Raw genomic sequence first — 17,249 nt, 5'->3', positions numbered from 1 at the left:
ATAAATAACCGTCTACAATCCATAAGTTCTTAAAATGAAATATTGTCCCCTGTTCTGACATTGATCAGTTCCACCAGAATTTCATGATTTTTTTTTTTTTTTGCAATCAAAATTAATTTAGAAAGAATAATTTAGAGATTAAGCCATATTTGTGCTCATGTTTGACAGTAAATGTGACCCTTTGTTTCTCGCTGTATCGATCATGAATTATAGCATCAAGTCAGGCTGAGGCAGCAGAGTTGTAGCAGTATGAAACACTGCCACCTAAAGGTGGGAGTTACCATCACTTAAATATAATGTTTTAACTGTTCTTGTGGAAAATTTGCAGTAAACTCATAACTCTGCATTAGCATGAAAACATTTGGGAATCTGTTGATTAGACAGGAGTTTCTACGACAGCAGATAAAAAAAACACTAGAGTATCTGGGAGTAAACTGATAAAACTGCTTTGATTAAATGAGACTATTTAAGCTAACAACTGTTATCCTGAATATCCTGAAGGTCCTGTTCACGTGTCCCTCAGAAAAAGCTATGGTGAGCCAGATGTGGCCCTTGGGCCTTGACTTTGACACCTGCTTGATGCACCATTCACTAGTGACTCTGCTGAGGCTCCAGTTTTAGTCTGAACTTCCCTCTGCTCACCTCCCAGTCGCCAACATTCACATACCAAATCTGAAACAGTCAGATGATGCTGTTTGCTAGCAACTCGTTAGCCTTCAAAATGAGCCGTCATAATTCACGATTATCCGTGAGTTAAAGTGAACTCGACGTTTTGTTCAGAAACATCACTTCATGTTTGTGACCTTGAATGGGAAACATTAATCAGGTGTGCGACAGCCGCAGCAGTTAGCTTCTGTTGGTGAGCTAACAAACTGATTCCAGACCGGCCGATAAACTTCTGACACTACGCAAGATAAATCGGACTCTGATCAGTTTCTAAACATGGAAATGGTTTGACCTAATATTTATAATTGTAGAATTAATGGGTTTTTTTCTTTAAAGCAGATTTATATATTTGATTTGTGGTTGTTGATAAATGTTTTCATTATTTAAGAAATATTGTAAAAACATCTTTAATTTTGGACCTTCAGATATTGAACATCTGGAATGTTGAAAATATTTTACGATTTTTTTTTTTTTATACTAAATATACTCTTCAGAGATGAGTGCAGAAATGTTTTTGTGAAGGGTAAAAACATCCGGCCATATGAAATCCATCATGGCGGAAAGTCCGATCCACAGCAGCAGCTTCCGAAAACCCAGACATATTCCTGAGTCGGGTCAGAACTGGACGGCTGCTGGGCTCCATTTAAAGTTCTGTGGGTTTGATTGGTGTGGATGGGTTGATTTTAGGAGTCCTCCCAGAGTCTGGCGTGTGATTGGTCGATTTGGAGTGGCCGCAGCGATTGGTCAGTTCTCAACAGCGGGCTGGCGGCCTTTGACGATGATCTCCAGAACCGGCGTCAGGTCCATTAGGTTCCGCAGCATGTCCATAATGTCTGGGTGGTCCTTGGCTCCGTCGATGAACTCCTCCAGTGTCAGCTCACCTGGGAAGGGGCAGAGGTCAGAGGTCAGGTGCCATACCGGTCCGGTTCTGGACGGGAAGAGGAGTGCCGTTCTTACCTTCACCCTTCACGTCAATCTTCTCATAGATGAGTGTCACAATCTCCTCCGGGTCGATGTCCCTGTTCCGGGTGATGTCCTGGATGGCCTGCAGGGGGAGACAAACACATTGTTCAAACAGAGACGGCTTCTGGTTCTGATTCTGACCCGACATCAAACCAATCAGAATGAAGGAACCTCTTGCTGGTCCATCTGACGGCTCCGAACATCCGCTGGTGTCCGAGGCTAACCCGCTAATAGCAGAGCTAATTGTTTGTTTAGCGCACTTAGCTTAGCCAAATAAAGTTCCCGGACTTTGTAGAGAGAGATATAATCTCTGATTTGTCATCAACACATTGTTTGTTTCAACATGGTTGAATTAGCGCTTCAGCATTAGCTCTCTGCTAATTATTATGCTGGTGAAGCACTTTAGCGTTACCAGAACTAATGTTTATGAGTTGTGCTGTAGGGTTAGCACAGCTAACATTTTAGCTAGCAGAGCCCACCGCTGGAATCTGTGATTAAATCAGATAACAAAAGATTAAAACTGATTATAAATAACAGCAAAGCCTTCCAGGTGGTTCTATTGGACCCAATGATGTTCTGGTGAACCAGACGACTCTCTGAGTACAGGGAGTTCATTCAACAGATTAGCACCAGGCTAATTTCAGAGTTAATCTCTGTTGGCTGCTGACTCGGATTTCCTTAAATCTTCAGGAACTTTCTCTCCTTTCTCTTTGGACTCAATTCGTATTTTTAGCCTTCAGCAGTGAGGAAGATGAGGAGCAGACAGCTGTTCGCTCCACTCATCAGAACCAGATCAGAAAAGTCTCCAAAACTGAAGCGGTTTGTTCCTGCGTGTTTGAAGCGTCCCCATGTATGACCAATCAGAACCGTCCAGAACCGCTGGACTCTGGACTATATTTAGCTTCACAGTAAATATTAAGTTATCAAGCCAATTATTTAGTTAGCAAGCTAAATATTTACCTTCAAACTAGTTAGCGAGAAACTGTCTTCAAAATAAATATTTTGTCTGCTAACTATTTAGCTTCAAATTAACAAATTATTTAGCTTTTTATAAATAGCTAAATAAATTAAGCTATTTAGCTTAATTTGAAGCTATTTAGCTGAAGTTGAATTTAGCGTCATACTCGTTAGCAAAGTAACCATTTCTCTTCAAAATAAATAGTTTTCTTGGTAGCTATAAAGTTTCAAATTAAATAGAAATCTAAATATTTAGCTTCAAACTAAATATTTAGTTACTGAGTTAAACAGTTAACAAGCTGATATTTAGCTTCAAACAAAATCTTTATTTAGCAAGCTAAATAATTGAAACTGACATTTACAGATGAATGAATAACATGGTTAAAATGTGACTTAATGAAGTCACGTTTACTTCTTTTATAACTTAAGTCAAATTATTGCTGTTATCGTTAACTTTGCAAACAGCAGCCCGTAGAGGGAAACCCAGAGTGGAGCTTCTGAACCGACCAGCAGAAGCTGAACTCCAGAGTTAATCTGAATAAATTCTGTGTACCATTTCTACCTGATAGATTAGGATTAATCTGCTGTTCAGGTCTTTAAGGTGGTTTTAAGGAGCTCAGATGGTTTTACTTTTCTACTTTTTTCAGCTCCTGAACAAAGAACAAGCAGCTTAGAGAACGGAGCGGCCAGTAGTGAATGTTTCAGGATGACCTCTGACCTCCCGAGTCATCAGAAGGTTCTGGACGGTTTCCTCTTAATGCTGTAATGTCCCTGGATTTCAGGTTCCTGCTGGCTGCCGTTTTCTGCCAGTAGGTGGCAGAGTTTTACGGTTTAGGTGGATTTAATCTGATGGTTTGACACATAAATTAGCTGAGTGACGGAGCTGCTACGGAAGCCTGGAGGTTCCAACATGCTTTGGGTTTTTAAATGCAGAAGAAGAGAGCCTCACCGTGAAGATGGTCTCCAGCTCGTCCTTATCGATCTTCCCGTTCCCGTCCTGATCGAACAGCTTGAAGTACCACTTCAGCTTCTGGTTGATCTCTCCCTTCAGCAGCAGGCTGATGGCCGCGATGTACTCCACAAAGTCAATATAGCCATCCTGCAGACACAACCCAGGGCATTAGAACCCATAAAACCCAGGCCCGGTTCCTGCAGACAGAACCATAACCCTGGAGGAACCTTATTGAGCAGCTTTCGGTGGACAGCAGAACTGGGTTTGGACCTGAACGTTCTCTGGTTTCACTCAGAGATGCTGTTCGGGTCCAAATCAGTAGACCGCTGAGCTGGAGGTCAGAGGTCATTTGGTTCTGTTGGACCGTAGTGATTAGTCCGTGTTAGTGACCCCGTTCTGTTCAGGTTTATAACTCTGTTTGGTTCTGGAATCAGGAACCCAGTCAGTACTCTGTATTATGAAGAACCGGTCCAGTCCGGTCCACCTCTGATGAAAGAATCCAGGACCAGAGCCAATGCAGTTTTTCCAGTTACCAAACCCAAACACAGCACAGTAGTGGTTCTGGTTGATGGTTCTGATTATATGACAGAGAATCTGAGGGATTTTATATTAATATGATCAAAGAATAAAAATCCATCCATCCATATCAGAATCCAATCACCTTCTCATTGACCCAGTTCTGATCTCTAACACCTCCATCATTATGAAACATTCTGGATAAATCTACGTTTGTCCTGTTTTCAAGTATGTAGCGAACCATCACAGTTCCATGAGCCTCAGATTTAAAACTGCTATAGTTTTCAGAGCTGCTCTGCTGGAACCAGGCATGGTTCTGCTTCACTGAGTGGGATCTGAGCAGAACCAGCTCTGATCAGCTTGTTCTGCAGGTCTGACTGCAGAACCGGGTTCTGGACAGATGGTTGAGGAACCAAAACCATCAGCCGTAAGGAACCTCAACCATCAGCCCTAAGGAACCCCAACCATCAGCCCTAAGGAACCCCAACCATCAGCCCAGAAGAACCCCAACCATCAGCCCTGAGGAACCCCAACCATCAGCCCTAAGGAACCCCAACCATCAGCCCAGAGGAACCCCAACTATCAGCCCTGAGGAAGCCCTGTCTCTCCCCCAGCCTGCGCACGCACCCCGTCCATGTCGAAGGTGAAGAAGACCTGCTCCACGTAGCTGTTGGCGTACTCCGTGATGCCCTTCAGGTTGAGGATGGCTTTGAGCTCGAACAGCGTGATGAGTCCGGACGGAGACTCCTTCATGAACTTGTTGTACCAGTGGTGCATGTCCTCGGCCAGGATGTCGTCCAGGTTGGAGCCATGGTTCCCCATGGCAGCAGCTCCGGTACCGCGGACCCAGAGAGCGGCAGAACCGGCCTGCCGTGACCGCAGAGCAGAAGTCACAGCTCTGTGTGTAACCCGCTTAGGTTCTGGAGAATCAGAGACGCTCCGAAAATAACCCGCTAATGGGATGAGCCGCAGCGCTGCCAGCGGTTCTGGACACCGAGATCTGGGTCTAGAACCACGAGGCTTACGTAACCGTCTGGCCCGGTTCGAACCGCAAGGATGAAAATAACCGGCAGCGGCACCGTTCTGGAACAGGTTCGGGCAAGTTTCATCCCAAGGTCTGATCGGTTCTGTTCCATAATAAACTACTGATCCTCCGGTTCTGTCAGCTGGTCCGGTTCCGTTGGACCAGAAGGAGGTCCAGTAATGGGCTCAAACCAATAAAACCAGTTAAACTCATGAAGCCTCATAGAAACAACTACAGCTGCCACACAAGGGACTAAAGTAAGTACACCCTCTTTCATCTGGGGTGTACTTACTTTAACGTCTTTCCTCTTTTATCTAGGTTAAAGTAAGTACATGCTGGATGGAACAGTGTGTATTTACTTTAACATAGGCGAAAGAGGTCAAAGTAAGTACACCCTGTTCTATGTTAGTAAGTACACCAGGTGTACTTAGTCTAACCGTTAAAGTAAGTACACCTTTACACTAGTAATTATTGAATTGTGAATAAAACATTTCAATAGTTGAAGCTCCTTTACATTAGGGGTGTCCAAACTTTTTGCATCCTCTGCCAGAATCCCACAGCAGAAAATAATCATATTGATTTTCAAACTTAAAACGCAAAGTAATGACAATGTAAAATAATGTTAATGTAAAATGATGATTTTTTTTCTATGCTTAGCAATAAATTAAATATGCAATATTTTAATGAAACAAAGTGGCAACATTCTGTCTTAATTATAGGTCGACAGTTTTCTAACTTTTTACTATTCTCAGTAACAAAAAGGAAAACTTTCTTCAGCAAAAGTTTCTTTTACTAACCAAGTTTAGTAAAATAATGTCCTACAATGTTGTTTTTTTTAAGTAAAAAGTTGCTGCATGTTTGCAACCCTACTTACTATGAAATTAAAATTAAATACAGCTAATAAAAGAAAAACATATTTTACATAAAATAATCAATTTTCTCACTGAAAATCTTGTGCTAAAAAATTATAAAAGTGTCCACTAGAGGGATAAATTAATACCATATTAAATTGTGGTGGCCTTTGGACACCCGGCTCTACATGTTTGGTCCTTGGTTACAGAGTTTGGTGCTGTTTAGTTCTTCAGGGTTTCACCGCCAACCAGACTCTTCTCTCTGATTGGTTCCTCCAGCAGCAAAGCCTCCTGGGCCGTGCGGTCCAGGTGTTTGGTTGACCTTTGGCCTTGTCAGCAGCAGCCGTCCATCACGGCGAGGTGTTGCGGTAACTTGGGTGGTTCTTGACAGCAAGGCGGCCTTTTTCCACTCCTGCTGCTGCTGGCTTTTATTTCGGGCTGCAGCGCTCAATCTGAGGATCAAACAGCTTAGCAGAATCAGATTGAGGCGCCGCCAGCGGCAGCTAACGCTTCAGCTTAAAATCCTGCTCTTCCATGAAGGAGTCCCCGCAGATTACGGCTCCTCGGCCAGCTGAGGGAAATCCTCACTGAGCATGCTCAGTACAGGACACTTTTTAAAAAATTAAAAAAAAATTAAACCCAAAGATTCATGTAACATTTATCATTTATCTGCTCAAATAAACTAATACATGTAAAATTTTATTGAGACAAACAAAAATAGTTAGATTATTCTAGGAAGGAGTTTTATAAATTATTTAAGATTAAAAACAAAATCAGTCAGGGATACAGTTTATTGATTTTTAGCTTATGTGAGAGTGACTGATGGTGGTATAAGGGGTGAAAAAATCAGGACAATAATTTATAAATGTGTTTTTACAGAAATTTTTTTAAACTACTTTTAAGATTTTGTTTGTAAAATGTATCACCCTAAAAGATATTTAGCAAGGGGCCACACAAAATCAAAAAGTTGGTTTAGAATTTCTTAGCTCAGAGTGGGTTAGTTTGTTTTAGCTTATTGGGTATTATTAGTAGGGTAGTAGGCCTAACCCATCCAACCACAGAGTGACTTTTTATAATCATTTTTAACAGTTAAAACGAAACAAAAAAATTCAGTTTATATTTGTAAAAAGTTATTTTTTATTAATTACCCCAGAATAAGGTATTATGTGTTTTTTTCTCACAGCTCTGAACATTGATAAAACTTTGATTTTGATTCTGTACACTCTAGAAATGAACATCAAAATTTCAAAGACACCAAAACAGCAATAGACCATTACTAAAAAACCCACAAAATTCACACATTGTTCTTGAAAAATTATGAAATGCGGCGCCGCAGTGTGGAGAAGCTTGTATTCGTAAAAACTGCTTTTGGAGCTTCACTAAAGCTTCAGAAAGAGTTTCCTATCTGAGTTTCAAACGGTAGCTCAGAGTTTTCCGACATTTCTCTACCCAGCATCGGCGGCCATTTTCCCCAAAGTGTTTCTGCCGCAGGGTTTCCCGCTCTGCATTCCAGGGGCTCAACGTTACAGGTACCTCGCTCCGACGCGGCCAAACGTCCGATTCCTCATCGGGAAGAATTCTGTCGAAAAACCACGAAAATAGGTCAGAGAAAACTCTGGTTTCACTCCCGGGTTCTGGCTCAGAACCGGCCCAGTTTGGCTCGGTGTGGGTCATTTGGACCTTTGATGTCTGAATGCTTCTTTTAGCCACATCTTTTTCTGACTCAAACAACCAGTTAGCATGGGGATAGCATCCAATGACTGGAAGTGATTACTAATTAAAGATAACTTAAAAAAATAATTTACTATAAAATACTTAAGCTATACTGTATTCATACTGTAGGTGCTTGCGTCCTTATTTCAAAATAAAAGCATCATAATAACAAGATAAAGATAAAATTCTGGGCGGTTCTGACAAAGGAGTTGGATCTATTAGTGTAGATGAAACTATAAGTATTTATATGTAGTTCTGCTGGATCAGAACCAAAGCAGAACCAGCTCCAATTTAAACGCTTGCTTCCGGTTATTCAAACTCCATCTGATTTCAGACTTTTTCCTGGTTCTGATCCAGCAGCTGGAGTATGAATACTTATGGTTTCTCCCTCAGTCTACAGACGGAACCGTTCAAACAATCAGAAATCAAACCTCCATCTTTTCTTCCTCCTTCCTTCTTCCATCATTCGATTCTTTTTGTTCTTCCTCTTTTCCCTCCTTTCCCTCATCCTTTTTCTCCTCCTCTTCCTCCTTTTTCTTCTCCTCTTCCTCCTTTTTCTCCTCCTCTTCCTCCTTTTTCTTCTCCTCTTCCTCTTTTTTCTCCTCCTCTTCCTCCTTTTTCTTCACCTCTTCCTCTTTTTTCTCCTCCTCTTCCTCCTTTTTCTCCTCCTCCTTTCCCCTCAGCTGTGATGAAGACGTCCCGTCCTCTTCCTCTGTCTCCCTCAAACTGTTTCTCTTCGTCTCTTCTTCTTCATGGGTTTCCTTAATCTCTGGCGGTGATGCGGTTTCCTTTTTGAACACCTCCCTCTCCTCTTTCTCCCCTCCAAGTGCTTCCTGCCCCTCCTCCGTACTACCCCCAGTCCAGGACTCCGGGTGTGTCTCCGCCCCTTCCTGTCCCAGTCCTGCGTCGTCCCCGCTGCTGGACTTCCTGTGATGGCGGGATGGAGGACGCCGCCTGATGGAGCCCCGTGGTCTGGCCTGGAGACAGACCAATCACAGGACAGGTCAGCAGTGACGTCATTAGTGACGTAACAGAGGTAATGAGTAGTTTCTTGCTCACCTTGTTGATGCTAGGCAGGATGTTTCCCTCTGCGGCCGAGGGCGGAGCCTCAAAGGATGTGGGGCTCTCTGTGGGGGCAGGGCTGGTGGGGGTTACCATGGAAACCGGGGGGACTGAGCCCGGGAAGGGCGGGGTGAAGCCAGCAGGAAGCGTCCTCAGTCCAGGGCTCTTCAACGGTGTGGCGGTGGGCGAGCCCATCGTCAGGTTGGCCTGAGCACACAGAAAGTGATGTCACTCTGACATCATAGTGACGTCATAGTGACGTCAGAGCGCCTGGACTCACCTGGAGCTTCTCGATCAGAGCTGAGTTCCTCTTGGCTTTGGGTGGAGATGAGACGCCTGATGGGGGCTGAGACAGACAGAACCGTTACCCCGAAATCAAAACAGTTCAAATAAAACATTAATTTCCTGTTTCCTGGTTCATACGCAGTTCAAATACAAACTTTAATTAAAAATCATGTTTTAACATGTTGAAAATGTCACCATGACAGTTTTTTACTATCTTCTCTGCATTCTCCCAGTGCTAGCTAGCATAGCCTGTTGTGAATACTAAGGCTAGTTAGCATAGCTACTTATGATGTCAGATAAACGGTTATCCTGTAACGGTCTGTTGTTTCTCCATCATTAGAACATTTAGCAGTGTGTACAAGAGGTTGATCGACAGCGCTAGGAAAAATAATATTCTTTATAAAAGTTGAACATTAATAACTTACTTTTTTGTTTTCAGTACAGAAAATTTTCATTGAATTTTTGTCTTGAGTGATTTTGCTGCTTTAGTTTTCTGTTTTTCATGTTTTTATGTATTTGCTGTACTTTTTGCTCATATTTATATGTAATCTTTTAGTCTTTTATTGTCTTTCAGATGCGGTTAGGGATGGGGTTGGGGGGGCAGGGCTGGTGGTTGTTACCACCCCGCTGGGTTTTTTTTCTTATAATTTATAATTATTTAAATGATTTTTTTTCTTATAATTCTAAAAGTTTCAGAATTAAATCTTCTCAGGGTAATTCAGTCTTTGAAACGTTTTCATTCCTAATCTTTTAAAATGTGGATAAAGCTGCATTAATCTCTGGCTGTGATTGGCCGACGGCGTCTCACCTGGTTCTGCTCTGGGTTCGGGTTCGGCAGCTGAAGGGTCCGAGGCGGCCGCCGCCTCAGAGGTTTATCCTGGCGAACAGCAACATGCCATTTAAACATTTATATTCTCCATATTTCCTGTTTATGTGCAGGTAACGCTCACCTGATTCCCCACGGTGCTGCTCGGGTCGGGAGCCTGACCTTTGAACCTTCCTGCCAGTTCGGCCACGGAGCGGCGGGGCGGAGCCTCATTCTGCAGGTAAAACACGGCAGGTCAACTTCCTGTCCGTCCGTCCATCCATCCATCCATCCATCCATTCATCCGTCCATCCGAAATAACATTTAAATCATTTTATATAAAAATTCTTAAAAACATTAAACTATAGATATGATGAAAAATTTAAGATTAAAAAGTTGTAAAAAGTTTTTGAATCTTTTTTCTCATCTTCTCTCCAGCTTTTTCAGGCCCCACGGCGCCTCCTGGTGGCCTCCACACTTCTCTGAGCCACTGTAGCAAACTAATGTGCTGCGTAGTTTTCATGCTTAAATATTTTTGCTGTTTGTGTTTTACCCCAAGGTTCATTGTAATCTTAAAATGTCATTTTAATTCAATAAGTGGAAAAACATAAAGATTGCAGAGCGAGAAAAGCTTCATCTGAACACCATTCTGAATCCTTCTGGAGAAAAACAGCAAAAGTCCAGAGGAAATGGTTCTGATTCTGGTTCTGACTCTGGTTTTGACTCTGGTTCTGACTCCAGTTCTGACTCTGGTTCTGTGTCCATCTGGACGTGACCCCACAGTGGGCGGGTGTTGCTGTCTGGCCCAGCTGTTGCCGTGGCGACGGTTGGTGTCGGGCTCGGCTGAAGGCTCCACATAGCTGACATTCATCAGATAATGAACTCGGCTTCACTCGTTGTTTCCTCAGAGGCAGGAAAGTGACGAAAGAGAGCGGCCGTTAGCCCACTTCCTGCTGCTGCTGCTGTTTGTTTGAAGGAGGTTCTGGTTGTCAGGGTCGGTGCTGGAGAGGAACAGACCGGTACAGCCCGGTTCTGGACTTCTACTGCTCTATCATCTTATCTACAGCCGTTCATCAATAAACTGGAGGATTTTACTGTCTGAGCAACACAAATGCACACTGCATTTGATTTGGAGACACGCAAAATACAATAAATAACCAAAAAACCAATAAATAAATAAAAACCATAAAACTCACAAATAATTTATTAAAAAGTAAATAACCATAAAACCACTATAAAGCCAGAAAACATTAAAGCTATTTATACAATCAAAACATTATCATAAAGCTGCTAACAACTAGAAGACTAAAGGATCACTTCTAGAAAATACGGTTAATAAATAACAAAAAACTATTATGGCCATAAAATCAATAAACCCAGTTAATGTATATTTAAGATCAATAAATGAGACAACAAAATAAAGAAAACATTTAAACCGAGAAATACATTCACAAAGCTTTAAACAGCCTTAAAACGAATAATAAACAGATTAGCTGAATATCGCCTACCTTAGCTTAGCATGCTACAGCTTATATCACATTAGCTTTTTCTAGATTAGCCTATTTTACCTTATTTAGCTTGTTTTAGCTGAGAGTTATGTTAGCTGTTAGCTTTCCAAGCAGCATTTCCTTTTGAATATTTTAGATAAGCGCTACAAATAAATACTCTGGAAATGTGTGTTTTCTGCAATCGATCAGTGATGAACTGCAGATTCTTCATCGAGTTTCGAGCTTCTTTATGTTTTATTCTTTATGCCTCCGACTCGATGCTGAGCTCTGTCATCATTTTCCACCCTCTGCAGACATCATGAGTGTTTTTATCTATAGATTTCAGATGAGGCCATCTTCAATGGCCATCTTTAATCAGTAATCTACTTCCTGTCAGCTCTAATAACTACCATGAGCGAACCGCTAACTGGTTGCTACTGAACTCTGAGGGATTTTAAAATAAAAAGACATCCATTACAGACTGAGGATAATAATGATCTTTGACCTACCTACCATGTCAATAGTGATATGTATTGTGAAAAGGAATTTGTTTTAAATGGTTCTGATTTGTGTGGCTGATGTCTTGATTAGGTCTCTTCTTGTAGAAGAGATTTTGTTTTTTTTTTTTATCTCAATTGGACTTTCTGGTAAATTAAGCATTTAATACACGTTTCTGTCCAACTTTAGCAGTCTGAAAAACACAATTCAAAGCAACAGCTACAATCGTGTTGCTTCTACTTTACTCATTTAATTAAGCTAAACTTACCGTAGCATTTTAAACCTAACTGCGTTTAGCTTAGCTTAGCTGGTTTTAGCTAAGTATGACCTACACCAGCAAAGGTTTTCTTAGCTTATCTTAACTTAGCATACACCTTAGCTTAGTCTAGCTCCGCTTAGTTTAGCTAATTTTAGCTAAACATAGCCTACCTTAGCGTGTTTGAACTTAAATCAGCTTTCTCTAGATTAGCCTATTTTAGCTTGTTGAAGCTGAGTATGGTCTCCCCTGATATTATCCTAGATTATCTTAGCATACATAAGCTTACCATACTGTAAGCCCACTTAAACTTAATTTAGCTTTATTTTGTGTAGTCCTACGTATCTTAGTTTAGCTAAAGTAAGCTAAACTAAGATACGCTGTGCTAAAGTAGCTTATCTACTAAGATAAGGTAGATAAATTTTAAGGCATATCTTACCTTAGCCTGCTTAATAAATAACTGGTGTTGTTTATCTTAATTTAGCTTGCTCTATCTCACTTTAGTCTTATCAGTTTTATCCTAAATTACTTCATCTTATCTTTACTTGTCTTAACATAACCTTAACATAAGCTTGCGTCTGCTGTTTATGGCCTATTTAAACCAATAATATTTTTGGCTTATCTTATCTTGTTTTAGCTTTCCCACCTTTTGTTAATGAAAATCTACCTTTAGTTAATTTAAGTTGTCTAAGTTATATTGAAGTTAGCTTGGCTTTTTATAAAACCAGTGAATTATACACACATGCCCATCTGATCCCTTTTTATATCTGTTTTTCTCTTGATGAAGACGTTGTTGTTGTGTTCAGTTAGCCAGCTGCTAGCTCATATTCACAGTGCTTTGCTAGAGCAAATTGTAAGTCGGTATAATTCACTGTTTCTTATCGACTGTTGGATCTTGTGTATGTTTTGCATGGATAGTCTTCTGACTCTAAGCATCTCTATATACCGTAGATCTAGGTTTTTAGTTGGTGTTGATTGATCCAGACATGAAAGGCTGATAAACTAGTGTTGTGTTAACATGTAGCAGACATCTTAACAACGAACCAGTTTTAAACCAGATATTTAGCCTCTTTCCCACCATCTTGTCTGAAGGAACTGGTTTGTTTCCATTCCTTCGGTTGGATCAATGGAAACTTCCAAAGAGACGTTCGACAAACAGAAAAACAGATTTCATCTCCAACAGGTGATTCCCAAACAGCTTTCAGTAGAAATCATGAATCATCTGGTGGAGGTGGATTTGTTCCTCTGGTCCTGAAAAACTTCAGATATTTTCAGAAGAGAAACTTCAGTCTGGATCCAGACTGGTGAACTGAACAGAACAGCAGAGAGTCAGGAGTTTAACAGTAGAGAGCATCTAAGGAAATTATGAAAAAGGCAGCTTAAAAGCATCTGATCAGAGGCATTTTGGTTGTTCCTCATTTAGTTTTCAGATCTCCTTTCTTCTGTGTCTCAATATTCCCACTAACTTGTCCAGAGCATCAGCATCAAACTTTAAGAAAACAATAACCTGATGCTCAGCCAACCGCAGAGAAACAACATGAGCCATTATCCTTTTTCATGAACAAACATCGACAGGGGGAAAAATGCACTACAGTCAGTTTAAGGTCTGAACTTTGACTAGGTCATTGCAGCACCTCCATCCTGTTCTGCCTGAGTCATTCTGCTGCTGTGTTTTAGATCCTGATGCTGTTCATGACCCAGACGGACTCACAGTGACTCTATGAAGGCATCATGGTCCAGTCCAGTCCAGGTTCGCCACCTCCACCGCCGTGCAGGTTCCTTCTTTCGAAGTGGGAACAGAAAAAGTGGGTGTGGTTTATCAGATTTAACTCTCGTGTTTATGAAACGTTGACCTGCAGTAGCGTATCGTCTGCTGTTGTTTGAGCATCGTGTGGTTTAATTTTACATAGAAAGGTTATAATTCAACCTTTTAACATCTCTGACCTCTGTTCTCTCTAGAGGGTGCTGATAACGAAGCAGAAAGTCACCACTGAGCATGTGCATCAACTAACATCTGGGCCCTGTTCACGTCTGAAACAGATGATGGTGGAGGCAAAGAGAAGAGCCGATAAAAGTCTGTTTGGTCTGAACGGTTTGTGTTTCTGCTTGACACGTTGCAGGTTTGTGTTTGTCAACCAGATGGTTGATCAATGCAGAGCAACAGAGGACCGAGGACGAAGCCCTGAGGTACTCCAGAACTGACGAGCTGAAACTGCAGAGGAAAGCTACCAGACGCACGTTTGACCCGTTTTAAAGACGCATCAAGCAAATTTAGAAAATTATGAGAAGTTTTGTGATGTTTCTGCCCAGATTTCCGTCTGCGCTGCCTGACTGAAGGTGATAAAAGTGTCACATAATCTGACGACACCGTAGAATCCACGGCTGTAATGTCGATGAAACCTGATGCACACTTTGGTTTCCTGTTAGCGCCCGCTCGCTCTTCACCACCCAGTCTACCCTGCAGGTCCTGAAAACGAACAGAGTCGTTTTGGGGACTCTGTTCGTCTGATTCATGAGACGCTGCTGGGATTTCTGGGCCATTTCCACGAACGCCCAGCAGAACACAGCAAACCCAGCAGCAACAGCAGCAGCAACAGAAAGTTTGAGAGCTTTACCTCCATCCTGCTGGTCGTCTCTCAGCCGCCTCAATATGTCGCGTATGTGTGAAAGACGGTGGGAGGGGCTGGGGTTAAATATAGAGTCGGAGTTACGTCTGGAGAGAGACCTCCGCTCTCTACTGGCAGAGAGAGAGAGAGAGAGAGGCAGATCATGTTCTGTCACATGGTGGCCATGTTTGTGTTGATAAACTCATTGATATCTGCTGCTGGACCGAGCTGATCTCAGCTCAGAACGAGAACAGCTGACCGAAAAAAAAAGATCTTTTTCATGAAGCTTCTCACTTTTAGGCCGTTTCTGTTCCAGGGAAACCAGAAGGCTTTCAAAAAGGCAAAAAGATTTCAAAAGCACGGTAGAGGAGGAGTGGTGCAGCGGCTTACATTTGAATGAATGTGTTCGCATGAAAATTCAGTTTTATATCACTAAAAATGATTATTTATGACAATAGAGGTGTGAGAAAGCTCTGTATTTGTGTTTGTGTGTGTACAGGAAAACAGTTTTAGGATCCAGTCAGTGATTTAAAAAAAAGTACCAATATTCACACAGACTGGATTTGACACCAATCAATTTTGTCTTGTTTTTTTATTAACTTTATATTCTAATTCAGTCCTGGCGCCATGTTTAATTCCCAACCGGAAGTCATGGTTGTTTTGAAACAATCTTATTGGCTAACAGGATGTAGCTTAGTGCTACACTGCCCCCTACAGGTTTGTCTGTTTAAAACAAAGGTTTGGGCAGACAACAATCCTTTGTGCTCGATATTATTCTTTAAAACGATGTGGTGGAGAGATTAGTTTATGCGGCTGCGTGTGAACAGGCCTTCAGGTTAGTGGTGGTGTCCCACAGGGAGCAGTTTTAGGCCCAGAAGCCTCTTAATGCACATCATCGATTTAAAACTTTAAAAATGATCAAATGTGTTTTATTTGCAGATGAAACAAATACATTTTGTTTTTGTTCAAACATGCAGGTTTGACCAGGTTTGGAGAGAATTATTCAGAAACTTTGAGGCCGGATATGGCCATCTGGTGCCAACATTCAGATGACCATATCCGTTTCATTTTAGTGTCTGTGTGTTTGACATCTGCGGCTTCTTCCTGCTTTGGTTGTGGCCAGTCACAAACTGGAGGCGACTGAAATAGGAACTGGCTGTTCAAGTTAAAAAGTTAACAACTCTGAGGAAAACTAAAGTTATGAAAACTGAAACTGGCCATCTGGGTTGGTTCATGATTTAATGTAAATGATCAGGAAGTGATGCCATCAAAGGGTGGGGGGGTGTCTCCACCTGCTCCTGTGTGCATGTCCGACTTTTGTTCTTTTAACTTTTACACTAAATTGATCAGTAGTTGTGTTTCAGTCGGCCGATCTCCTCTGACCTTTAACCTCCAGTGGCTCACTGGATGTTTTCTGTTTCAGACCATCCTCTGTTGACCTGAGACGGTTTTGAGTTCTGAACCACTTGGGCCTGTCTGGTACCAACAATCATCTCTCTGCTGTGATGCTCCGTGCGAACTGATAAAGAGGAAGCTACTGCTGCTGCTGCTGCTGCTCTGCAAGAGGAAGTCACTCCCTCTTCAACTCTCGGTTCTCTCTTTTACTGTCATCATGGCCTTCTGAACCCAGCTGGAGGTTCTGTTGGGTCTCAGAGTGGAACCCTGAGGAAGGAGCATGGTTCTGCTCGCTCCACACATGAACTGCCTGGACCAATCAGACGTGGCGGTTTCGCGGCGCAGCAGGAAGACAGGGAGTGGTTGGAGGGGCGGAGTTAGCAGACAGGAAGAGACGATGTTGATGATGATGATAGAGGAAACCTTATAAGGTGAAAACTAGTCGCTCCCAGAAACAGGATGGAGATGTTGCTCAACTGCAGCAGCTGACTGACAGAACCCGTCCAGAACTTCCAGAACACCTTCGTTCTACCAGGAGCCGAAAACATCTACAGAAACAGGCTGCAGATGAATCACCATGGTTACACGTAGAAACAGACTGGAGGTTGGATGAGTCGGTTTCTTCTGCCTGAAGTTATTTAGACTGAGAAACTGAGAGGGTGGATAGAGAGATGGAGCAATGGAGGAGTAATTTCTGCTCACTATAAACGTCATACTGTACTGAATCTGTACGTGTCAGTCACTGACTCAGTACTGTATGGACGGATGACATGACGTTCCTCAGGTGGCCACTAGTGGCGCTGTCCCAGGATCAGGAGAATCTTTTGAGGTTAAATATCAAATCTGAAACATTTCTTTCTCAATAAAATTTTTTTCTTTTCATGGACGGGTTAAATTTTCACGTCTTCATTCTGTAACTCCAGAAAAGAATCCCTGTTCCCATCTCTGGCTCCAGAACCTGCTGGCTTAACTCCCAGTCCAGATACTGGTCTCTACTGGTTTCTGCAGAGCTCAGTGTGTGGCTCAGTGCTGCCACCTGCTGGCAGCGGAAGCTCGGCCCTGAGGAGAAGGAGGAGGTCTTCATCACCTGCTCTCACCATAATGTGTTCAATCTGTTTAAACTGGGATTAATGGCTCAGAGACGCGTTTAGTGAATAAAAGTTTAATCTATATCCATCATCTGGAGCAGCTGCATGTTTTCCAACTGAAACCA

At 42.2% G+C, this 17,249-nt stretch overlaps 2 protein-coding genes across 2 annotated transcripts; both read right to left on the bottom strand.

Moving 5' to 3' along the window:
• Positions 1–367: 367 nt before the first annotated feature.
• Positions 368–6,614, bottom strand: LOC102223502 (guanylyl cyclase-activating protein 1-like). The gene is made up of 4 exons (XM_005811568.2): positions 4,682–6,614; positions 3,536–3,685; positions 1,624–1,711; positions 368–1,547 (listed from the first exon to the last, which is right to left on the bottom strand). The coding sequence occupies exons 1-4, from the start codon at positions 4,874–4,876 to the stop codon at positions 1,411–1,413; spliced, it is 570 nt and encodes a 189-aa protein (XP_005811625.1). The 5' UTR covers positions 4,877–6,614; the 3' UTR covers positions 368–1,410.
• Positions 6,615–7,085: 471 nt separating this feature from the next.
• On the bottom strand, positions 7,086–15,721 carry LOC111609993 (capZ-interacting protein-like). Its single transcript, XM_023341792.1, has 7 exons — positions 14,651–15,721; positions 9,940–10,029; positions 9,798–9,866; positions 8,985–9,050; positions 8,702–8,911; positions 8,074–8,619; positions 7,086–7,508 (listed from the first exon to the last, which is right to left on the bottom strand). The coding sequence occupies exons 1-7, from the start codon at positions 14,654–14,656 to the stop codon at positions 7,494–7,496; spliced, it is 1,002 nt and encodes a 333-aa protein (XP_023197560.1). The 5' UTR covers positions 14,657–15,721; the 3' UTR covers positions 7,086–7,493.
• Positions 15,722–17,249: the final 1,528 nt, after the last annotated feature.

This window comes from Xiphophorus maculatus, chromosome 11 (genome assembly GCF_002775205.1).
Source record: "Xiphophorus maculatus strain JP 163 A chromosome 11, X_maculatus-5.0-male, whole genome shotgun sequence".
Lineage (NCBI taxonomy): Eukaryota > Metazoa > Chordata > Actinopteri > Cyprinodontiformes > Poeciliidae > Xiphophorus > Xiphophorus maculatus.
This window is presented reverse-complemented; position numbering and strand designations above follow the sequence as displayed.

Excerpts from the sequence above, each read along its gene's own strand:
- LOC102223502 (XM_005811568.2), bottom strand. The coding sequence starts at position 4,876 with ATGGGGAACCATGGCTCCAACCTGGACGACATCCTGGCCGAGGACATG. Across the intron at positions 3,686-4,681 it reads TCACCTTCGACATGGACGGG|GATGGCTATATTGACTTTGT; the intron begins GTGCGTGCGCAG and ends TTGTGTCTGCAG. Across the intron at positions 1,548-1,623 it reads GATTGACGTGAAGGGTGAAG|GTGAGCTGACACTGGAGGAG; the intron begins GTAAGAACGGCA and ends GCCCCTTCCCAG.
- LOC111609993 (XM_023341792.1), bottom strand. Across the intron at positions 9,867-9,939 it reads GCAGCACCGTGGGGAATCAG|GATAAACCTCTGAGGCGGCG; the intron begins GTGAGCGTTACC and ends GCTGTTCGCCAG. Across the intron at positions 9,051-9,797 it reads CGAACCCAGAGCAGAACCAG|CCCCCATCAGGCGTCTCATC; the intron begins GTGAGACGCCGT and ends TGTCTGTCTCAG.